We start from the raw sequence: 22586 nt of genomic DNA, 5'->3' as shown, positions 1-22586 counted from the left end.
AGTACTGTCGTGTGGCATTACACTGCGACGGGAATATAGATACATCAATGAACCTGGTATGGTAACAACAACGGTTGAACTTATTTAATTCATTATTCAACATACCGCATCTTGAAGGGCTACTGTGCCATGCTGGTACCTGCGCAACATGTTGGAATGCACACTTGTAATCACGTATGCAGCAATCCACCCAAATCGCAATTGCTTAGGTGTCCGCTTGAGCAAGTGCAGAGACAGTTCATATTTGATAGTCAAGTGGAGGAGAATTAAGCTGGCTCATGTAAACAGATATTGTTCCATAACCCCGCGTGTGCACACTCTCACAGCGTATTATTTGAATGCGAACTTGGGAGTTTTTTTAAAACAAACCTAAAGACTTAACAGATCAAGCGTGATTTTTTTTTACATTGCTGAAATGGATATATTCAGGAAATTTGAAAAGTGTTTAACTTTCATCAGCTATGCAGTTATCAATTCTTCCAAGAAACAGGCTCTCATTTCAATATGCAATCTTAAACAGCCATAATTGAATGGCACATTTAGAGGTTTGTGTACCCAGCTGAACCGAATAATAGTCAGTTTAAAAGCCTGGCATGCAGTGGTAAAAAAACACCACAGTATATAAATATAGCCCAAGACAATGTTTAACTAAACGTTTTTAGAAACGCAACACCACAGCGCTGTATCATTTCCCCGGATGTTTATTGGAACTTTCTTATGTTTCTTACAAAGTTTATAAAAAAAAAATGCAAAGCCACCCCCACACACTCCTCCAAACTATTTCACTCAGATATGCGGAGTGGCTTTCAATGTTATACCCAAGAGCCTAAACGTTCCATTTGAATTACAATATTAATTTCAAGTCCATGCTACAAATTGCTTGTTATTCTACAGTATATTAATACTCAAAACTTGAGAACAATACGACATGTCAAAGCTCATACATCTTTATGCGCTCAATTAATCACACAGCCACATGGAAACGCCCGAATCAACTTCAGTGCAGTTAACTTCAGAATTACAAATGTTCGGAACAAACGTATGCATATCGTGAATGTAATAGGGTGCGCGCTTAAGACCGCAAATAGACTGAAGAATTTCAAGTAAACCTGCACACAAGGGTGTGATTATTTAAGATATTACGCAATTGTTCAACACCGACACATTGTAACACACCCAACTAGCACTCAACGAGAACATTGTACATTAACTGAATTGTCGGCAGTCATTATCGGAGAAATAAACTAACATCATGTGGTAAATTACATTAAAAAGGCACACAACTTGGCTCATAAAATTCCTATTCATGCCTCTTAAAAGGAAATGCCTCGGTGTATTGCTTAAGGAAATTACGAAATACACAATTTTGCAATACATTGTGTGTTATTTAGTAGACGAAGCACCACTAATCAAAGAAATAATTACTAAAGTGTCATACACAAGCTCTTAATCAAAAACATCCCTCCAACCATATATGGATAATAAAACTGTGCATTCATTTATATAAGAATATCAACTCTGATTTTTAGTAATGTTGTAGAAGCTACATGCACAACGAATGAATGTATGAAATACAATCAAGAGTATGTTACAGGATTTAGTTAACAAAACTGGTTTAATTATATTGTACATTCACCGGGAACAGTCGTTATTAATCACTTAAATCAATTTGGCAAAGGAAATTGAAATGGCAGATCCCTTTATTTTAGGATGTATAATTTCTAATCTGGTACATTCTATACGTGAAAAAATAAATCGTCCATAGCCAGTTACACTAAAGGGGCCTTCAAAGAAAAGGACATGGGCAGGAAGGTAGATGCAATGATACCAAAATGTTTCTATGGTGACGATAACAGCAAATCTGACAATGGGTGCCCCTCCACACTTTCACAGCACAAAAATGAAATCGCACAAATCTTGTGCTTTATCTCACTGCATTATATGGCATTTTGGCAGTGACAGCAAGACTAAACATTAAACCATTGTTTTCTTTATTGTATGTCTTTTTTTATCAGACAGCTCGTTACAAACAGTGACAGTCCTGGCTCGGTTGTGGTTGCAATCTTATCACGAGGGCTTTCAAGGGTTTTCCCGCAGCATGTTGTTGGTCTACGAATTCGTATCTTGATGGCATGCATGATCAAAAGGCCGGCAGATAACTGCCTAACGAGGGGCAACTCGTAAAACGCTGCCCAATTAACTGCCCAGCAACACGGCAGACTACAGATCCCATGCCACGTGAGTGGAGAGGAGTCGTTGCGGAACGACCGGGCGCCTCGGTGTGCCGCGGGAGGGCCTCTTCTCCCGCTGAGACGACCGGCGTGTCACAGACCCGCGTCGCCCAGGCCGCAGCGTCGGGGAAGCCTTGGGAGTGTCGGCCGCTGGCTCGGTGTGGGGGCGGCACCGGCCACGCTTGCCCGACGACTTGGTGCTGGAAGGCTGGTTGGTGAGGTTAACCAAGGCGAGCCCGACTGGGGTGCAGGGACTTCCATTTGTTGACTGTGTCTTCAATTGGCCCTGCTTGCTCGCTGACCTCAGCCAGTGAACCACTCCGCTTTTCGGAATAAATGTTTCGCTGCCCTGACCATTTTCGGTTGCACCATGTGCGCGCGCTGTTTTTGTGGCTGGCTGCGTGCTGGGACGCTCGGGCTGGTGTCTTGTCGTTTTGAAGAGTGACTCACCAAGTGGTGAAAGTGAAACGACATTTTGACTCTTGGGCTTTTGGACTGCTGGAAGCCCCACTTTTACAGGGTCTCTCTTTGCACTTTCTCCCAGACTGTTTGTTTCCAATATAGAAATTATGTGCTTGACATGCTGCCGCTTGGCCGTAGGTTCCAGGGCTAAAGGCGCTGCTGTGACTCTCGGATGAGAGAATTGTTCTTTTCCTTTGAGGTCGTTAAACTTGCGGATGCGATCTGCGACACTGGATACATTTGCTACACTGGTGATCACACCACTTTCCTGCACAGACTGCAAGCTAACAACTACACTTGTTCCAGACTGAAGGAGGCGTTTAGCCTGTCGGCATTTTTTTCCAGTGTAACACAAAGAGATACCTTCCAACTTAGAGCCAAGCTCGGATAAGGGACTTTTTTCTAGGCATTTGATGGACGCTTTATCTTGTCCACCAGCCAATGAGATTTCTGCTTCAGTCGAGACTCCCGAGTTGTTCTCTGAAATGTGCAAATGGCATTCACTCAGCTGCTCAGACCGCGCAGCACCGAGATCCTCATGCACACCGCATTCTCTTAACGGTTGCTGAGGATCGTTATCCTCCTCGGCACCTAATATATCGACGCTCTCATTAATGGCTCTATGCAGCTCCACCTGTTTGTATTCTTCGTAACTCATGTTACTCATTGCAATATGCACATTATCCTCACTTTTACCATTGCACTTTTCTCCACCTTCACCTTCCTCTGTCACTTTCACACATTCACTCTTACCATCAGCTAACGTTCCGCATACATCCGAGCTACTTTCCATCGCTCTCTCCGCCATTAATTCTTCAGCTTGAAATACAGTCTGGCTTGAAATACGGTCTGGGCTATGGACAGCTGTTGTATTTTCATTACCACACGACACTGTGACCGAACTGCTGGTGCCTGCGTCCCTGCATCTCGGCGTGAACGTGCTGGTAGACACAACCTGCGGCGTGTCCTGAATGAGCATGGACAGGATTGCGGCAGACTCGCAGAAGGCTCGAAATGCCTGGCTGTTCGCCTGGTCGGCGGTACGGTCCGGGAGCTCAGGCATCTCGGGGGAATCTCGTGCCGTGGAGGGGAGGCGCCCAGATCGCCTGGCGTCCGGGAAGCATGGCGGCTTCCCGGTGACGAGTGCAGGCGCCGACCGGGCCGCGCAAAGCGGGGTGGTGGTGTCTATCTGGGCCTGTTTCACATCGGCCAGGTCTGCGTCGGACACGCTGCCCTGCATGGGACCGGAGGTGACTTCACGCATGTTGGGCCGCCCGAGCACCTCCTGAGAGCTGCACAACGACCGCGGACCTGCAAGCGTACGACAGATTTGGCATATGACAGTCGAGGGTAGCCCGTGACATTATACTGCACTTACAAACACTTTGTAACCTTCTCAACGGAAACATTATTGTATTCTTCAAGGTACAAAATGACAATATTTCCAGAGGTGATGCAAGTTCTACCTTTGCTTGCCTCAAGCAAAAGCTGTGCCGCGTGACACGAAGATACCGAGAACAATGCATTTATGCTGCATTAATTACACAGGAAGAAATGTGGCACTGGTATAAACACCAAGCAAAAATGATTGATATGAGAAGCCAAGAATCAGCGAAATGAATTTGATGGATGGATAGTCAAATGATACTAGGAAGCCCTAACGAGCCAATTTCTAATCAGCCAAAAACTAAAGCCACCTATATACATACCACATTTACAGTTCCATGTCTTGCTTGTTGATCTCCTCCACTATATTATATGACCAAAAATAGGTAACATCACAACTTGTGCACGATTGAGCAAGTAGGTTTAAGCAACTGCAGCATCACATCATGATTCAGACATCTCACCACGTAGCCCCACAGGGAGGCTCGGGTAAACCATCACTTCACGTTTGTAGGTGTGGAAATTTAACTATTTAATCTAAACCATTTTTATTTTACCAGGTAAGGCCCACTGAGCTATATAGCTATTTTTCAGAAGCAACCCAAACACAACGAAGTGGCTAAATATGTGAACATTTATAGCAGTCAAATACTCTCAACGCATGTATCTAAATTAAGCCGCATGCTGTAACATCAGCTATGTCAGTTCATCGAGCAGATTCTACAAAAGAGATTTCAATATTCTGGAATGAGTATTAAAATATAACACGAAAAATGAACTTTATAAAAGTATATTAACTAACACTAACCCATGTTGCTACATCAGGAGCCTGTAAGAAATATATCCAAAAATGTCTCTCACAGTCGATCCAGTGATCTAACACCCTTGTTTTCAGTGGCCAGCTCCATCAGTCAGACATCTGTACAATCTAATTTGATTCCTCTTAGTGTCACTTTTAAATCTAATTTGACAATTTAGCAAACATGAGGCACCTCCTTCCACACACCCTTCCCCCCTCCTGCCACCTTCCCCCCCTACCCCCCCATCGTGTGCTGCGGCCCGGCTGTACCGACCGGCGTGTTTCCGGAGGGAGCTGCGTGTGCGCGGCGTGGTCATGTCGCCGACTGGGACGTTGGGCTGCCCATCCGTGCAATCGCGTCGGGCGGCCAGGGCCTCCGACCGCACGGGCGCGTCCCTCTCCGCTGCTGGGCCCTCATCGTTGCCCGCGCTCTGACGGGGAACAGACGGCACACCCTGTCCACACTCCGCCCCTCACCTCGCTATATCCTGCACACAATCTCTCCCCTCGCAGAATAGATGGGCTTCTCACAATTTACGTCCCCGCAGTTGCAGCTCATTTAGTTATTAAGTGTGTTAATATTAATAATGTTTAGTAATTGAGACAATGTATGACTTACGGGAGTATATAGCAGTATATAGCATATTTTTTTCTGAATAATCGAAATTGCAAATATATCCAGTGTCTAGTTGAATGTCCAACTTGAATTTTTTTTTTACACAGTTAATTGACCATTCAGTGCTTATAATTACTGACGTTTAAGTTAAGGCTTGAACGGCTATGGCTGAGGCGTTCGCTGCCTCACCAAATGACCCCCTCACATCCGCTTCTATGATGCGGCGATTGTGTACCATCATCGGTGGTAATCCTGAGTGTACAAGCATTATTAATTCTTATTAGTTTTCTTTATCTAAATTATACCACTAGTTTACCGAAATATTTGTTCGTTTGATCATCATTTCTGCTTAAAACTCGAAAACTAAAACACATGACATGGATGGATAATATAATTCACAAAAAAGGGAATGTTCCAATAAAAAGCAAATCTACAACTACCATTGGTGTAAAAAACACCGTGCTCACATGATCACTGCTCGACTTCAGAAGGTTCAAGCGCATCCGTAGAGACTTGCGTATCTTTTCATTCCTCGCTGGAGGTGGGAGGTCTTGCTTTTCCACTTCCACGCTGCAATAATCCATAGGAAGTGATCACAGAGAGAGAGAGAGAGACCCTTTAATAAATGACACAACCTAAATCTTGTGACAATACCCCTTGGGGAAGGAAAAGCAAATATCAGCCTGAGTTACAACACAAACAGCAAATGTAGGCTGCATCGCAATTTCAGAGCGCCACAGCGAGGACAGGTACTCGGCACACCTGCTTGGGGCCTTCTTGTCGGACAACCTTGGCTGCTTGCGACGGCGTCCGGTCGACAGGGTGAGGCGCAGACGCGAGCGCTTGAGCAGCGACGGCGTGGAGGGGGTCCCCCCTCCGTTGGCGTGCTCGCCGGGAGTGGCGGCACGCTCCCTCTGCCAGCCTGGGGTGTCATCCACTGCAGAGCCACGGAACGTTCACGCGTTAAACGTCACTCTTTTGGCAACAATTACCGCCCAAGAAACGTGGTGGATTTTAAAGCACAATTTCATTGACTATTCAGCTCTCCTCGATAAATTGTCAATTGCCATAGATCCTGGCCACCTCTGGATTGTATCCATGTAGATAGTCAGGACGGAACCATGTGGCCACATGACTGTTTCCAACACACACCACCTTGTAAATAAATGTCCAGCCATTAAATCAGGCATCATATCATACACATCTGGGCCCATTCTGCAACTGTCTACTGCTCAGCTCCAGCTTTGCAGAACAGACCACAGGACACAGCCAATAAGTAAGGTTTGTCATGGAAACAAAACGTGGCAATTAATTACTACTTCAGTACACCGGTGTGTTGGAGAATAAACCCACAACATTTACAATTTGAGTACAACTTTACACTGGTGACTACAACCAGCTTCATCAGGCGATTTACCAGAATTGTGAAGAAGTGTTCCTGTTTCTGGTCTGAAATAGAATAAGGTGATGTCATCACTGTGAGCCTGAGGTACGAAGATCAGAGAGGGGGTAATTTAAATATTGTTGGTTTACTCTCCAACACACTGGTGTGCTTAAGTAGTAAACAATTGAAAAGTTCTCTACCTGACAAACCTTACTAATTGGCTGTGTCGGGTGGTGGTGTGTTTATGAGACATTTATAACCCACAATAACCTTTATTATTAATAATTTTGGTCGCGAAAGCCTGTGTTTTAAACTTTTCGGAACAGGTTCATACTATTTCAACGATGTACGTGGTTAACAAAGCAAGGCGGTGAAGGAATGCAGGCGCACAACTACAAGGACACGCAGCACACCTCTGCCGCTGTGCATGCTGCTCCACACCACAGGTGTAGAGGTGGCACTGTATTGCTGTGAGAGTCCCTCCTCCAAGCTGATCGGGTTCATTGCTCTCCTGGTCACGTGTGGCATAGCCCAGACATCATCAGACAACAACCATCACAGTAGCATAGGTTAGCAAACACACTGGTGCTCTTATAACAATAGGCTAAGTTTCCAGCACAAACACGCACAGTGATTTTGACCTGTAAGGTCTATTTATATACGTAAGCATTGGTAAGAAATGTGTCTCACCACTACATTTTGCTTTTATACATTTTACCGTTATGCTCATCTTCTGCTCCGTCAGTCTATATCAATTGTGCATAACTGTAGCGACACTCCTCTACAGTACTTTATGAGATTGAAACATGTTTAAGAAAACCTTTTTTTTCCAGAAGAGTCCAGGTCATCCAAAGAGTCCTCAGATGCCTTCCTTTTCGGCTTAGATGAGCGTGGCATCTGGGGAGTTGTGATATCTGACAACAGGCAGGATTGTTTTTTTATTGTATAGTTTCCGCACTCTGCAATGCCATTGAAACAACTTGTAACATATTTATTGTAATCATTCGTGGCATTATTGGCGGTCACTTTTGTTTTAAAGGCATACCTTCGGGCTGTGGAGTCATCAGGCCACCCCTCCCCGACCTCAGGCGTCCAATGGCCCCACTCACCACATCTGATGAGTAAAGGACAGTGTCACCGTAATGCTACTGCTTTCCTGGCAGGCATCATCGACCAGCACCGACGATTAAAACCCGCTCTCGATAGCCTGCTCGACCGAGTCAACGTCACCACAAGAATGCACGCAGGTCGAAGTACGTTTTACTGCACAAAGTGGTATACAAACCGAGTGACAAAAGCTCTCAAGCCCACACGCTCTGTGTACAGAAACCGGCTGAGTTAATACTTGTGGCGTAAATTAGGTTAGTCAATAATGGAATGGCGTAACCATTTAACGATATTTATTTAGTTCTGCATACGACTAAAAATAATGGTAATATATATTTAAAAAAACAATCCTGTGACAAAATTTTTATTTAAAGCTTTCGTGACTGCAGTAATTCATATTCTTAGTTTTTTCGGTAAAGTCACGTTGAAGAGAAACAACAAAATAACAAAATATATATAAAACAATAAAAAATTCTCACGACGTTTCGACCATAACTCAAACGGTCATCATCAGGTGTGTTGGTTTGCATAAATTGAATGTGCTCGAGTAGACTCCATTATCCGCATGCGTTTATCCGATTTGCGGATTAACCGCGCATTGAGATTTATATATTGTTATTCTTGACAATGTGTATTACAAGTCACATGCTTAAACCGACCAAATATATGCTCCGGTTAATCCGAAATGCACGTGATCACCTCTACAGTACAGTCGTTGGATATCTTTACAACAGTGGGTGGAGTTTGATTGATTTTGATTGGTGTGGGCTCTGCTATCCACTTAGTGGGCAGAGTCTTCTGCGCAGGAGCCGGAAAGTGTTATCACTGAGCACGTGCATCGTTTGGTCAATCGTTAGTTTTGACATAGAAATCTGCAGATAATTTATATTTTTGGATTATCCGCAATTTTGAATTATCTGCGGCCATCATTAGCGTGGATAATAGAGTCTACTGTACTTGCTAACAATGTAACCTTTTGTTATACACATTACTCTTGTTAATGTTTTATTGTGTTCTATTAATTTGAATAAGGAGACCCATGAAAATTACAGAATCAGAATCGTTATTTAGACGGGAGGAATCTGATGAGCTATGAAGCTCTTTTTCATAAATGTCAATTATGGGCGGGTCAGTAAGTTAGAACAGCAAACAATACAACAAACGATAGGAGTGCAAAATAGATAAAAAGATAAGCAAGTCACTAAATGTAAATAAATAAAAATGTACACGCAGTATGTTCCATTTATCAAGGTTGGGAAAGGCAGCAAAAACGATAACAAAACAGACCCAGGCCACACCAAGATAACACACAGTCTCAATAAAATGGCACAACCATTTAACTATCGATACACATTTACAAGTCCATAAACAAAGTGGAAGGTTGACTTGTAATTGATACATCACACGCAAGGCACACCAATGCGCGCGCACACACACACACACATACATCTCTTCAAGAAAGGGGGCCCTCGAAGTAGCCTCGTCTGACCGTTGAAGCTACGCCGTCGGCAGCTCCTCTTCACCGAGCGTTGCTCGTCTCCCCCGGAGTTGAGGGGCGTCTCACTGGTCCCCCCGCTCTCGCCGCCCCGGTCGCCGCCCAGGCAGGGCCCATCTGCCGCCACCAGCCTGCTCACATGTCCTGTGACACCACGCACGGTAAACATGTCACCACACATCTGAAGCTCTGGCCGGGCTACGCTGATCTGCACATGCCCAATAGTGAAAACGTGACGCAAAATGCACATTTGCGGGCAGGCACGTACGCAGCCATACCTATGTCCTTGGCGTGCAAGATGAGTGTTTGCACCACCATGGCCTGCAGTCTCAGCTGCTTCTCGGTGCTGCTTGATACCTTCTCAGTCTTACTCCCAGAGCCAGAGTGCATCAGGTTGGGAGCAAACACCACGGCGAGGTTTGCAACATCCATACGATTCTCATCAGAGCTACAGGAAAACAGAATCAACCCACAATGCCTTAACACAGTGACGCTTGTTAACAAGCGAGCTCAGAAGCTGTTCGGAGTCAGTGTAACATTTAACAACATTGACACCACCACCACCATTGTCTTCAGGTGTATAACCAATTATTACAAAACAAGTGGTTATGTATTTTATGTCCGGTTACAATTACCGTGACTAAAGCTGTTTAAATACTGTGAATGACTTTAATGGTGAAATTTTCTCTTTTCAAAGTTAGCCTTGTCTAAATAAACAACTTTATCATAACTTCCAGCAAATAAAAATAACCATTACTATCACAAAACAAATAAAATCATAAAATAACAATTGATATAAAAAGTCCACGGTTTTTCAGAACAGCTGGTTTGCCTTTTATGTACTGTAGTGGGAAACTATCACACACTTATCGATTAAGCCAAATGCGTTCACAAAGTACAGGCAGTCCTCGACTTAATCACGGACGCCCGACTTGCGAACACCCGTACTTATGAATCAACTTCCATGAAATATAAATAAAAACATTGACTTAAAAAGCGAACCTGCAATTGTGACATTTAACCACGGAACTATTTTGTTCAGATGAGCAATCCTCCGTAAGAGGTAATGAGTTGACCTCGCGCTGGGACTGAATGTTTGCATGTGTGCGTGAAAGTGTGTGGGGATCAACACCAGTCACTTTTATCTGAATGTTTCAGTTTCAGTTTATTTATTTTGGTATAGCCCTGTGAGCCATTCGGCTCTTGAATCGGGTGCAACCACAGCAAACAAAAAAACAAAACACGAACAAGAAAAACATCTTAAAGTGACTGTGCAAACAGAAAATCCATGAAAAAAACAGCAAAATATTCCTGAAAAAAGCACCGTACACCAACGCTGTGTGCAAAAAATCCCAGTGGGATGCAAGTCAAACAACAACCACAAGAAAACTTAGATTAAGGCAATCAGTCTAACTCCGTACTACAACAAAACAAACATGTCCAAACCAAAAAACTTTTCGAAATCACCAAAAAATTAAAGCCATAATTGCAACGTAACAGTGATCACAGGGACTGTGACCGAATGTGACTTTGGCCTCCCCCCGTAGGTCGACTCAGCCTCAAATGAGTACCTAGTTCAGTGTGTAAACATTGTCACTGGGGAGACAAAAGCAGCCAGGCGTGGTGCTGGCCACTCATCCCCTCGTGTGCCATGCCGGCTTTCATAGGCGCTGCTCGTTAACAGCACTTGCCACAACAGCCTGTTAAGGTTACATGGGGAACCGTTGTCGTGTGTGTGTCCGAGAGTGCACGTGTGCCGTGTGTGTGCAATTGTGGGGACTCATTGCCCCCATTTTGAATACAAGGTAGCATCAGGACTCAAGGTAAGTGCAAAAAAAGTTTTTCTATTAATGTTACTTTATTTAACGTTTCATTTACTATACATATATTTTTTACAGTGTTACATGCAAATGTACAATATTTATTTTGAATTATTTATAACACTGACCGTATGGGCATTAAAAAGAGAGTGCATTATTGTGTTCCAAATTACAAACTGTTTGACTTACGAACGGCTCTCGGGAACATATTAGGTTTCTAACCCGAGGACTGCCTGTACTTGCAAAAACACCCATTCTAGTAGACCAAGCCACTCTCGTACCGGTGCGCAATGTGCTTGAGGAAGGCCATAAGGTAGCGCAGCACTTGCACGCTGGTAGGTGGCAGCAGGCAGGTGAGAAGCAGCGTGGCGTGCAACCGTGCCGCTTCCTCCAGCTGCTGGGCGCGGTAGAAGACGTCGTGCAGCTCGCGCGCTATCAGCGGTTCTGGCAGCTCGCGGAAGAACTGCTTGAGAAGCCCGGCCACGTCGCAGGCGGGCGCCGCGCACACGCTTGCCTCCCCGCACTGGATCCTCTCCTGCAGCGGAGAGAACAAAGGGAGTCTCGATAGGTACCGCGAGCTTACTTATTTTCAGCTGCTGCCAGTGGACCAGTGGCATAGTATAGTTGACAAGGACCCTGGTAGACAGAGCGATGTAGTGGGCCCTGTCGAATTCCACCACCCCACACCACTCTGCTGTCTTGGCTCCACTGGCCAGGGGGCCACGGTACACTTTCACTGCATGCGTTTGATAGCTACATCATTGCAGTCGACCTCTATACAAGGATAGAAGGAAATACATTTTCATCGTTGCCTTTTCAGGTTGATGTGTTAATATTTGGTAACTATCATGGACCAAAAATATATTATGCAATAAATGAGTATTGACTGAAAAGTGGGAAAAGCAAGCAAGAATGTAAGGTTTTGTGTTTTATAAAGCATCATTTTGGATACCCTTTCGATAGAGAAATTCAAGTGCCAATTGGTGCACTGTGCAGCAGTCTCACTAACCAGCAGTGTTCAGAAATTATGTGAACGCGGCCACGTTGGGCTCAACTATCACACGGGTGGTGAGAATGCAGGTCCATGCAGCGTGCTGCTGGAGGTCACCTTGAGCTCCTTCATGCGGGAGAAGGAGCCCGACTTGCGGAAGAGGCCCTCGGTGCTGGCATGCTGCTGCAGGTACTGGCAGGCCTCCACCACAAAGCTATGGCACAGGAAGCATGAGACATGAGACAGCACCACCCAATGCTGACTATTATTACTCATCAACTTGACAAGCAAGGCGATGATCGGCGTCTGCGATGTAAGTGCACTGGGCCTCTGGCTATGATCCATAATGGGAGTTCTAAGGAGGGGTCATGACCCACAGCATTGCCTTATTATTACATTTTCAGTAAATAGGCAGTGTTGTGAAATAGAAGACTACTTATACGTGGGCTGTGCTTTTTACACAACTAAGAGAACCCTTTAAGTTTTTCAAATATGTTTTAATATGTACAAGCATGGCACTCTTGCTAACCGACTGTTGGATTTAGGGCCTCTCCACGTCATGCGGGCCATGGGGTTTTTATGAGCACACTTCACTTTGCTGACAAGTGGGGGTTGTTGAAGGCAGGGAGCATATATGTGAGAGCATAGTAGAGTACAATGGATTTTGCTGCACTGCCCTCTGCTGCCCACATTGCGGTATGTTTGCAGAACTGTATTTTTCAATAAAAAAAAAATTCTAATTTTTGTACGTGTTAAAATGTGTATCGCCACTGGCAGAGCCAGTGGGGGGGGGGGGGGGGTGGCACGTGCCCCTCCAATGATCCGATCGAAATTAAGGATTTCGATCGGATCATTGTGGTTTATTAGTAATAGATCGGCATTTTGCGACCCCCACTGCCACTGTGTAGCATATTATAATGTGCCAGGGACTCTGTGAGATGATAGGACAAGAGTCTGAGTCCATAATTGGCAATAAGTAACGGAAAAGCAGTTATAAGTGACTCACAGAATTGTGCGCAGTTGCTTATACAGGACACGACTCCCCTGAAGGCATACCTTCAGCGAGCGCGATGCCGATCACACACGGTTCGAATTTGGCGAATAAAAAGCAAGGGACAAGTCCTTACTTACAACTCCTATCATTTTTCATTGCTGGAGGGGTTGCCCCCCCCCCTCTACCTGAACATCCTGGCTCCACCATTGTGTATCGCCCATATATACAGTATAGTATAATAAATTGTGATATCGTCAAATTGCTCAGTGCAAAATAAGTACTTTTTTTTTTAAACAAAGCAAATATTACTGCTCAGTTTTTCAACCGAGACCTGTATTATGTTGAACTACTTTTTCACCGTACGTAGCCAACCGTGGTAATCGGAGACCAAGTAGCAAATAAAATCTTGATACTGCATTGGCTGTGGTACACAAAGCTAAATTAACAAAAACAAACGACAAAAGACAATTTCTATTACACTGCACTAACAGGGGAAACATATTAAAGGTTATAAAAGGTCCATTGTTATACCTGTTTTACTTTTAGGCTAGAGTTATTGGCGAATGTGTTGAGTTTTTCGTTATTCGACTTCGTTGCAAATTATCTAACGGTATTATGTTCTTGGGTCTTTCGGTAAAGTCATGTAGATAGGTTCAAAGAAAATAACAAAAATAACAAAAAACTACGACGATTGTGTTGTGTTTGAAAGGTTGTAGTTTTTATTTTATTTCATTTGAACCTATCTACATGTACCAAAAGACCCAATAATATGAATTCTTGCAGTCACAAAAGCTTTAAGTCAAGATTCAGTATTATGTTGTCAACTCTTTTAATACCACCACTTTTAAATAAAGCATGAGTTGTGACTCACACAGTGGCAATCACAAACATGAATGGGCCACCACATGCACCCCACAGCACCCCACTAGCAGACGACAAACATATCCGTCTGCCCTGGAGTTACTTATGCAAATGTAACAGAAAACACTGCTTAAACCGTCCAAACGCCTTGGCTGCCGAGGGTGAACGAGGCCTGAATAACGATTCAAGGAACACATGACCATTTTGAAGTTAAAACTTGGCTTAGTGTAATCACCGTACTTCGGCACGGCTGCATGGTCTTCATCGATTCGATGCAGTGATAGAGGGCTTCCAAACACAGTCCAAGTCTTGTCCTAAAAAATGCAAATAAACATAATTGTAATCTCCAGACACACCAATGCTGTCACTAAGAGCTCTGTGCAAGCAGAGCCCAGAGAACATTGATTTTGATGGTGTCGGGATAAATCCCCGTCAACGTTTACAGACATTTGGCATTAGCCTGAGGGCGTGCATAACGATCAGTATAGCCAGAACAGAGCAAAAATGTATGAATGTACATTGTCAAAATGCTGATGGATGAGGGCCTCTTCATGCCATGCAGGTCGTGGGGGGTATTTGAACATACATCACCACTGTGGTCAGTGCGGTTGGTGAAGGTGGGGCACATCAATGTAGGGGCATAGTACAGTACAACAGTGGATGTTGTGGATGCCCCCTGTTCACAACGTAGCCCCAAAGCAGTCTATAACACCTGTTGTGGATAGTGGTCTCTCACGTAAGCATACTCCTCCATCCTGATTAGCTTCTAAAATCTGGTGATGTTAGGCATATTAATAGTTTTTAAACCAGTGGCATCATTTTAGTTATACTAACTTTGCTGACTGTATTTCGTAAGAAGCCTTGAGTGATAATCATTACCAACGAAAACAAAAGTCTTAAATCTTTTTCCTAAAGGGACCTATCCAGTATGTATAGCCAACTCCTTTGCTATGTTTTCCAAGAATGCAGGATTTATGTGGCCAAAATGCTGGCTAAATATAATTAACAGGCTCAACAACACGTAACTTGTACCATGGTGTGTACATAGCTTGCAGTCAACAAAGTGGTTACTGATGTATGAAAAATTTCATGTGCCATTCTAAGCTGTCATCAGGCTGGTAATTTACAGGCACCAGACATGAAGGTGCTAAAATCCTGCAACAACTGTTAATTTTTACAATGAGGTGACAATAGCAAGATGACGTTAACATATGGCTTCGAAATAAATTCCCCAAGGAACCCAAATGCTCATTCACTCCAACCTAACATCCCAAACTTTACTACGTCTCATTCAGAATGCAGCCAAACGACCACTTCGGCAAACAATTGCTGATAGGTGAGCGATTTGTTTATTTTCAATACTGGGGATGATTGAATACATTTGACAGGAGGAAAAGCAATCCGACCTATTATTAACTCAATAGTCCAACTGGAATGTACTCAAATCAAGAAGGGAAAATAAATGCTTTACAATTTTCAGGATTTTGTCAATCCACTGCTCGATGAAGACCCCCCCCCCCATGCCATGTTACCACACGGATCAAGGACAGGGTTAGATATCACTCGCCCCTGTTGTTAGCTGTTCCTGGGATTCAAACTCGACTACACGGCAGCCCTCTTGCCACTAGAGGCGGTTAAAGATACATACCAAAAAATAATCAAATTATAACCAACAATTGAATCACGTGGGTGGCAGGTCATCACACTCCTAGTTTTACTTTAACAAATATTTGATCTGCACCCTTTACACACTACGTGGAAATCTCACACCCTCCCCTCCCCATCAACAACACATGGTGTCTCCTGAGCTCCAAGTTGAAAAGCTAGTAACATACCCAATACTATATGTACCTTTGGAGGTAAACCTTTACAGCTGCAAGAGTTCATCGTAACGATTTGGAAGAAAAAAAATGTCCAAGCCAAATTCCAACAACAAGTCCAGACCACGTATTATGCACACCTCCGGGCACAAACGGCTGGGGCAGGCCATCCAACCTGATGTCCAGAACCCTCGCACCCCATTGTTAATGAGCAACAAAATGTCGTGTTTAGAGGTGAGAAACAGCTTGAGACTTAAGTGTGGGAAAACGTCATGGGCTACAGCTGCATATTACTGCTTCCTTTCCATTGGACAGTAACTGTATCTTCTGATATTGTGAACATGGTATCATTTATCCGCCTTGATCAATCCACTGCTGGATGAAGGCCTCCTCAAGCTACGATCACCTCTCACAGCCCTGTAATATGTAACAAGCCACCAACAAACATAGACTGGACCAGGGTGATCAATTTATATATATATACCCGACTGAAATAAAAGAAGAGTAAATTAACTTTTATTTAAAAGCCTTTACGTGTCACCCAGTCATCGGACACATTAAATATTTGAACTAATCTATAAGATAAGGCCATCGCTTTCACAGTATTCAATGGCCTGTTGAGAAACGAGTATTGGAAATGTATAAATGGTACACTGTATTTTGACAGTATTTATGACTTGCACTTCCAAGCAATGAAGCAAAGGCACGCAATATAGCACAACACCTCATAATATACTACAGTATTTAGGTTTGACTTGTACGTTATCTGTAAATGCAATGCGTATTGCTTTAAAGGTATATATTTGGGTATAATGAAGTGCATCCTTTTTTTATTAACGTATGTTATACATCAGTGCCAATGCATTAATGCGTGTTCTACACATGTAACTTGTGTGCCTGTTTTCCACGTAGAAATGTGTATTGTAACACAAGTTCGTTGTACGTTTGAGTACATGTCCATATGCATAGAGTTCTGCGTTAATCAACCCATGGCACCTGGGTCTGTCCCGTGACATCCTGCCAGCAGCGAGCCTTCCACACGTCACGTGGCCTCAAAGTGCACCTAGCCTGGCACCAAACACCGTGGTAACTTATGAGCGAACGGCGGATGTTGGTTGTGTGCCACGTGTGCAGCACTTGGTCAATCCACTGGTGAGTGAGGGCCTTCCCCGACCCCCTACGCCGAGAGGGCCCTGGCAGGGGCTATTATTTGACCAACAACAACTTACAAACGTCTCGGAGGGGAAGACCATAACTTCACTGCGATGGAGCGACAAACAACAACACTGGTGGTGGCCAATTCGAACAATTTTTCCAACAAGGAGGTCAACAATTCAACCAGACAGGCTTTACCCAGAGACAATATTATTGGTTACAAGCACGTTTTGCTGCTTTCCTGCAGGGCTCCGAGCCTGCTGCATAGGTTTTGCCACACAATGCACAGTGATAATAAGTTCATGCTCAAATGTGCCAATATCTGAAGGTCATATCGGTGAAGGTGGAAAAGATCAGAGACGCGGGAGAAACGAGGAATATTGGAAAATGGATGCACTGCCCTCTGCCGCACAAGAACATCACACACAGACGCTTAATGCAGCAGTAGAAGTACAAGTGTATAGACTATAGAGTAATAACTAGAGAACAATAGTCAATGTCTCTCGGATATGATCATCTCCATTCGCAGCTCTGGGAGAGCCAGTGTTGGAAATGCCACATTCCCATGACGGGGATGTAGCCATGCTGATAAACATAACTCGTGGGGGTGCACCACATAATTAAGAATGTAAGTTAAAACCGAAACGAGCAATGGCAACCCTGAGCGAGCCGCGTTGGAAATTACACATTCCCATGACAGGACGCGGTCCATCGGTATACCAATACGAGTGGCGTTCACTCGGTGTGGGCGACGCACTCGCTCGCGACGCCTACCAACATGAAACAAACATTACACACACATGCACACGAGATTCGCTTGGCGAGTTGTTTATTATAGTATTCGATGACTGTGTAAAATAATAATAGCAGAGACAGAGAGAGGGGGCGGGCGGGCATCACCGTGTGACTCTTGACCAGCACCTTGGCTCGGAGCCCGTACGCCTTCAGCCAGTGAACCACGGCCGCCCTGGCGCTCCGCTCCTCGGCTTCGCTCGCCGTCGCCTTCATGGTGAACGTTTCCTTGCTGTTGTTGAGCGCTGTAAAATGCCTACGGGTTCAACAGAGCCCCGTCTCTCTACCCTCAGCCCCGTCTCTCTACCCTCAGCCCCGTCTCTCTACCCTCGGCACCGTCTCTCTACCCTCGGCACCGTCTCTCTACCCTCGGCCCCGTCTCTCTACCCTCGGCCCCGTCTCTCTACCCTCGGCCCCGTCTCTCTACCCTCGGCCCCGTCTCTGTACCCACAGCCCCGTCTCTCTACCCTCGGCCCCGTCTCTCTACCCTCGGCCCCGTCTCTCTACCCTCGGCCCCGTCTCTCTACCCTCAGCACCGTCTCTCAGCCCCGTCTCTCTACCCTCAGCCTCGTCTCTCTACCCTCGGCACCGTCTCTCTACCCTCGGCACCGTCTCTCTACCCTCGGCACCGTCTCTCTACCCTCAGCCCCGTGTCTCTACCCTCAGCACCGTGTCTCTACCCTCAGCACCGTCTTTGTACCCTCAGCACCGTCTCTGTACCCTCAGCACCGTCTCTGTACCCTCAGCACCGTCTCTCTACCCTCAGCCCCGTCTCTCTACCCTCAGCCCCGTCTCTCTACCCTCAGCCCCGCCGCAGACAGCTCTGCTGCCGCTGCCCGCGTGCCGTTTAAAACGCGCGGCCACCCTCATTGGTCAGATTTTAAAAAAAAAAAATGTATGACGTCAGAGTAACGGCTTCCTCAGGCCACGCCCTTTTCACCCCGCCCCCATTCTCCCCGCTTCCGAGGTCGGTCCACGCCCACTTAACCCAGCAAGGCCCCGCCCCGCCACGGAGAAGGCCACGCCCGCCCACGTGCGTGGTGGACTTCGGGGGTATTGAATGGGCAATTGCAAGCCAATAATGATATTATCTTGATTTGAAGGTTTCCTGACTGCAGGAATCCATACCCTTTGGTTATTTCGGTAAAGTCACGTGACTTTACCGAAAGAACCAAAGAGTATGATATTATCTTCATATCTTATCTTAATATAGAGCCTTTAGCCAAGACGCTTTGCAAGGGTTACGAGTGGTACAATGAGGGTAGCAAAAAGCGATATGGTGAATAGGGATGGGGGATGGGGAGGGCGGTTAGTCGGTACGGGAATTACGAGGGTACTTTTGGATGGAGGGAATGATGGGCCAGGCAGAAGAAGCGAGTCTTGAGGGAGGATCGGAAACTCGACAGGCAGGGTGCTTGCTGCTTCATGTGAAGGAGAAGTTTTATAATAATTCCATGTATATAGCGCTTTTCACCAAGTATCTCAAAGCGCTGCACAGGACACAGCAGCAGACACTCACCATAAAAAAAGAATTATGTTATCCATTTACTAAATTAAATAAAAGTTTAATAAGTGGAAGTGTATAAATAGGTTTTAAGAAGCATTTTAAAAATGTTCACAGACTGAGGGATCCCTGATATCTCCTGGAAAAGTGTTTCATAGCCTGGGGACAACACGGGAAAAATCTCGGTCACACATTGACCGAAACCTCGACCTGGGAATGCTGAGATCTACATCCCCAGATCTTAGGGGCCTTGAGGGGACATAAGTGCAGCAGGTCAATGGTATAGGCTGGGGCAAGAAACGTCGTACTCAGATTATAAATGTTATAGATTTACTCTCCAACACACTGGGGTGCTGCACTAGTAACGAATTGGCAAGTTCCGTTTACGTGACAAACCTTACCAATCGGCTGTCGGGTGGTGGCAGGTTTAACGACACATCTATATTTACGCGATCTAACCCCCCAAAAAAACTGTATTATGGGGCCGTCCATAAATGACGTCACGCGATTTTGGACGATTTTTGCCCCCCCCCCTCGTCACACGGCGTCACAAAAAGTCAGACCCCCCATCAAATATTTCCATGTTGAAAATAAACCTGTTTCAAATCGCTTTAAACTATTGTCATTGTAGTGCGTATTTAAAGTGGCGCTGCACTCTGATGTTGTAAGAGTGCTGTTATAACATTTAGTGTTATAACAATCCTATATTTAAATGTGCGCATTTTGATGTGACGTCACATTTCTCACCCCCCCCCCCTCGTCACACATCGTCAATGAAGTGAAACAACACACAAGACATTCTATAATTAATACGGACACGCGCACTATTTTATTACATTCCTGCGTCTGATGGCATATGTTCAGGAGCTAAATATCAATATCGAGGTCTGATAGCCACGACGAGAGGTCTTGACGAGACAATTCGTGAAGTTTTGCTATTCCTCCTCTGTTGAAGGGGCTAGTTGTTTACTATATGGTCCATAGTTTGGGTTGCACAGCCACAATCACACGTATGTGGCTTGTCAGCGGCCTGATGATGTTCAGAAACATTTGATGGTTACACCAGTGTCTTCCTGGAGGAATTTCAAAGCCAAAGAGGTGCGATGTTTGGGTCTTGAATGAGGAGTTTATTCTAGACGTCCACAATGTTCCGTTCTGTTCGCCAGCGTTCTTCCGGATCTGGACGAGATTCTAGGATGGTGACAGCGCGCTCCCAGAAGGGGGATAGGGACTTGCGTCGGGAGCGAGGTACATCGAGGTCTTGGTTGATGATGGTGTTGTAGGTCGTTGCCGTTTGGCAAGAAAACGTGTAAACTCACTTGCAGTTTGCATATTTGGTGGTAGAACGTTCGCCACCACACGTGCTCTGACACACGCAAAACACAACCCCTCTTTACTCTTTGGTTCTATTCGGTGAAGGCCACATGTGTTGTGGCCGAAACGTCGTGATTTTTGTTGTTTTATTTTTTACCTATGTGACTTTACCGAATAGAACCAAAGAGTATGGATCCTTGCAGTCACGAAAGCTTTAAATATAGAATTGACAACCCCTCTTAATTAATTGGCTGAGCCGGGTGAGTTATTAAGCTCGAGCCTGACGCCTCTGCCGTTCTAATTAGGTCGCGACGAGGACTGGGGAAACACGCGGAGATCGACGGAAGAGCGACATACGCGATTGTGGAAATTCTACATTCCGTAGAGGCATATCACTTAAGATGCGCGCGCACACATCATTATCAGCCATGCTCAATGCACTGCGGGATCAAAGGACCACAGTGATTTTTGATTTAGTGTGCCGTGGAGTGATACAGATTGAGAAACACTGCAATACAATATGGATAAGCAGAAAATGTCTTATTCATATGCCTCTACTCTCTAGCCATATAAACAAGTATCTCTTACAAAACCCATCCAACGCACGGCCTTCTGGTAGTGCAGTTCTGTCATCATTAATTCAGTACAAGTAAATTCTGGACTGGTTTCTAGTGCCTTATCAGCAGCCAGGAATTCCTTGAATCAATGCAGGGGAACTGACAGATTTTAAAGGGAAGGACCCTCTAAGTCATAGGTCCCACCCAGTTCAATAAAATGTCGCTCTATACTGAATGGCACACATCCAAATGTATATAGACATGTGCATCTGTTAAGGAAGAACCAGTCCTCTTTGCTTTCGTCCTTATATACTTTTTAAAGGTTTTAATACTGGGGTGAGCGGTGGTGCAGTCCGAGAGGTCTTCCACCAGCAGTAGATTGACAATCGGATGTAAATTATTTTCTATAATACATTTTATGTATACAATATCTTGGCAAGTTGCAATAACTCAGTTTTAGAGGGATTATGCATTGTAATGTTTGGTTCATTATTTTCTGAGGTATTTTGTTTAGTGTGGAGTACCTAGACAAAACCGATGCATAAAAGTTCTGATCACACTGCATGTTTTTCTTGAGACCATTTTTCATCAGCTCTGGATGAATGAGGATATTTATCTAAATATTCAGCCACCCTGGTCACTCACGTTTTCAATCCTCTCAATCACTGACATATTTGAATTCTGAAGTATCTAGTACTTGGGTCAGTTGAACAAAATTAACCAAGTGTTGTGATGATTTTGGTAATTGAAAACCGATGGGCAGTTGCACTTATCTAATCAACAGCAATGATGCGATGATTGTTGCTGTTTACGGAAATGTTGTTTTGTAATCAGGCCATGTGACCTGTGACCGTTTGAGTGATTTGATCATTCGATTCTAATTACCCATTTTATATCAGACCTGGGGTCAATTATAATTACAACAGCAATGTTAAGTGAAATGGCATTTATAATTACATTGCAATTCATTATGAACTGCACAATTACACCTGACCCCAGGTGTGCTCTCAATGCCCCTGTTTTTACATATTGTAGCTATATTTTTTGCATTTATTACTTCAAATTCAGATATTCACACGCCTATTTATTCTGAAATTAATGTGCAATTCCACCAGTTCCTAGTTATATATTGGTGTTCAGATGTTTTACCTATGATTTTGCAAATTTATTATTTAACACAGGACACACTTGCAAATAAGATCATGTTTTAAAGGAATATTTTCCATCCCTTGATGAAATCACTCCAAAACTACACTTTGTGTACTTTTTCATACAAACTGCAACATTTACGAAATAAA

General features: G+C 44.5%; 1 protein-coding gene across 4 annotated transcripts; it reads right to left on the bottom strand.

The window, feature by feature from the left end:
• Nucleotides 1-685: 685 nt before the first annotated feature.
• Nucleotides 686-18829, bottom strand: LOC116939541 (rho GTPase-activating protein 11A-like). 4 transcript variants are annotated; one of them, XM_032948063.2, is made up of 14 exons: nucleotides 18022-18829; nucleotides 14387-14460; nucleotides 12409-12505; nucleotides 11582-11835; nucleotides 9759-9928; nucleotides 9433-9624; nucleotides 7924-7992; nucleotides 7699-7792; nucleotides 7292-7389; nucleotides 6257-6431; nucleotides 5962-6064; nucleotides 5153-5309; nucleotides 4403-4442; nucleotides 3871-4004 (listed from the first exon to the last, which is right to left on the bottom strand). In XM_032948063.2, exons 1-13 carry the CDS (start codon nucleotides 18127-18129, stop codon nucleotides 4408-4410), a joined length of 1626 nt encoding a protein of 541 aa, XP_032803954.1. In that variant the 5' UTR covers nucleotides 18130-18829; the 3' UTR covers nucleotides 3871-4004; nucleotides 4403-4407. The 4 variants fall into 4 exon arrangements, with proteins under 4 accessions (XP_032803952.2, XP_032803951.2, XP_032803953.2 ...); XM_032948061.2 differs by lacking the exon at nucleotides 4403-4442 and having other exon boundaries at nucleotides 686-4004; nucleotides 18043-18819; XM_032948060.2 differs by lacking the exon at nucleotides 4403-4442 and having other exon boundaries at nucleotides 686-4004; nucleotides 18022-18817.
• Nucleotides 18830-22586: the final 3757 nt, after the last annotated feature.

This window comes from Petromyzon marinus, chromosome 6 (genome assembly GCF_048934315.1).
Source record: "Petromyzon marinus isolate PM22_M1 ecotype Great Lakes invasive population chromosome 6, UKy_Petmar_22M1.pri1.0, whole genome shotgun sequence".
Classification (NCBI taxonomy): Eukaryota; Metazoa; Chordata; class Hyperoartia; order Petromyzontiformes; family Petromyzontidae; genus Petromyzon; species Petromyzon marinus.
This window is presented reverse-complemented; position numbering and strand designations above follow the sequence as displayed.

Coding starts and splice junctions, on each gene's coding strand:
- LOC116939541 (XM_032948060.2), bottom strand. CDS start 18,129: ATGAAGGCGACGGCGAGCGAAGCCGAGGAGCGGAGCGCCAGGGCGGCC. Junction 11,836..12,408: donor CCCGCATGAAGGAGCTCAAG/GTGACCTCCAGC, acceptor TCTCCGCTGCAG/GAGAGGATCCAGTGCGGGGA. Junction 9,625..9,758: donor CTTGCACGCCAAGGACATAG/GTATGGCTGCGT, acceptor GTGGTGTCACAG/GACATGTGAGCAGGCTGGTG.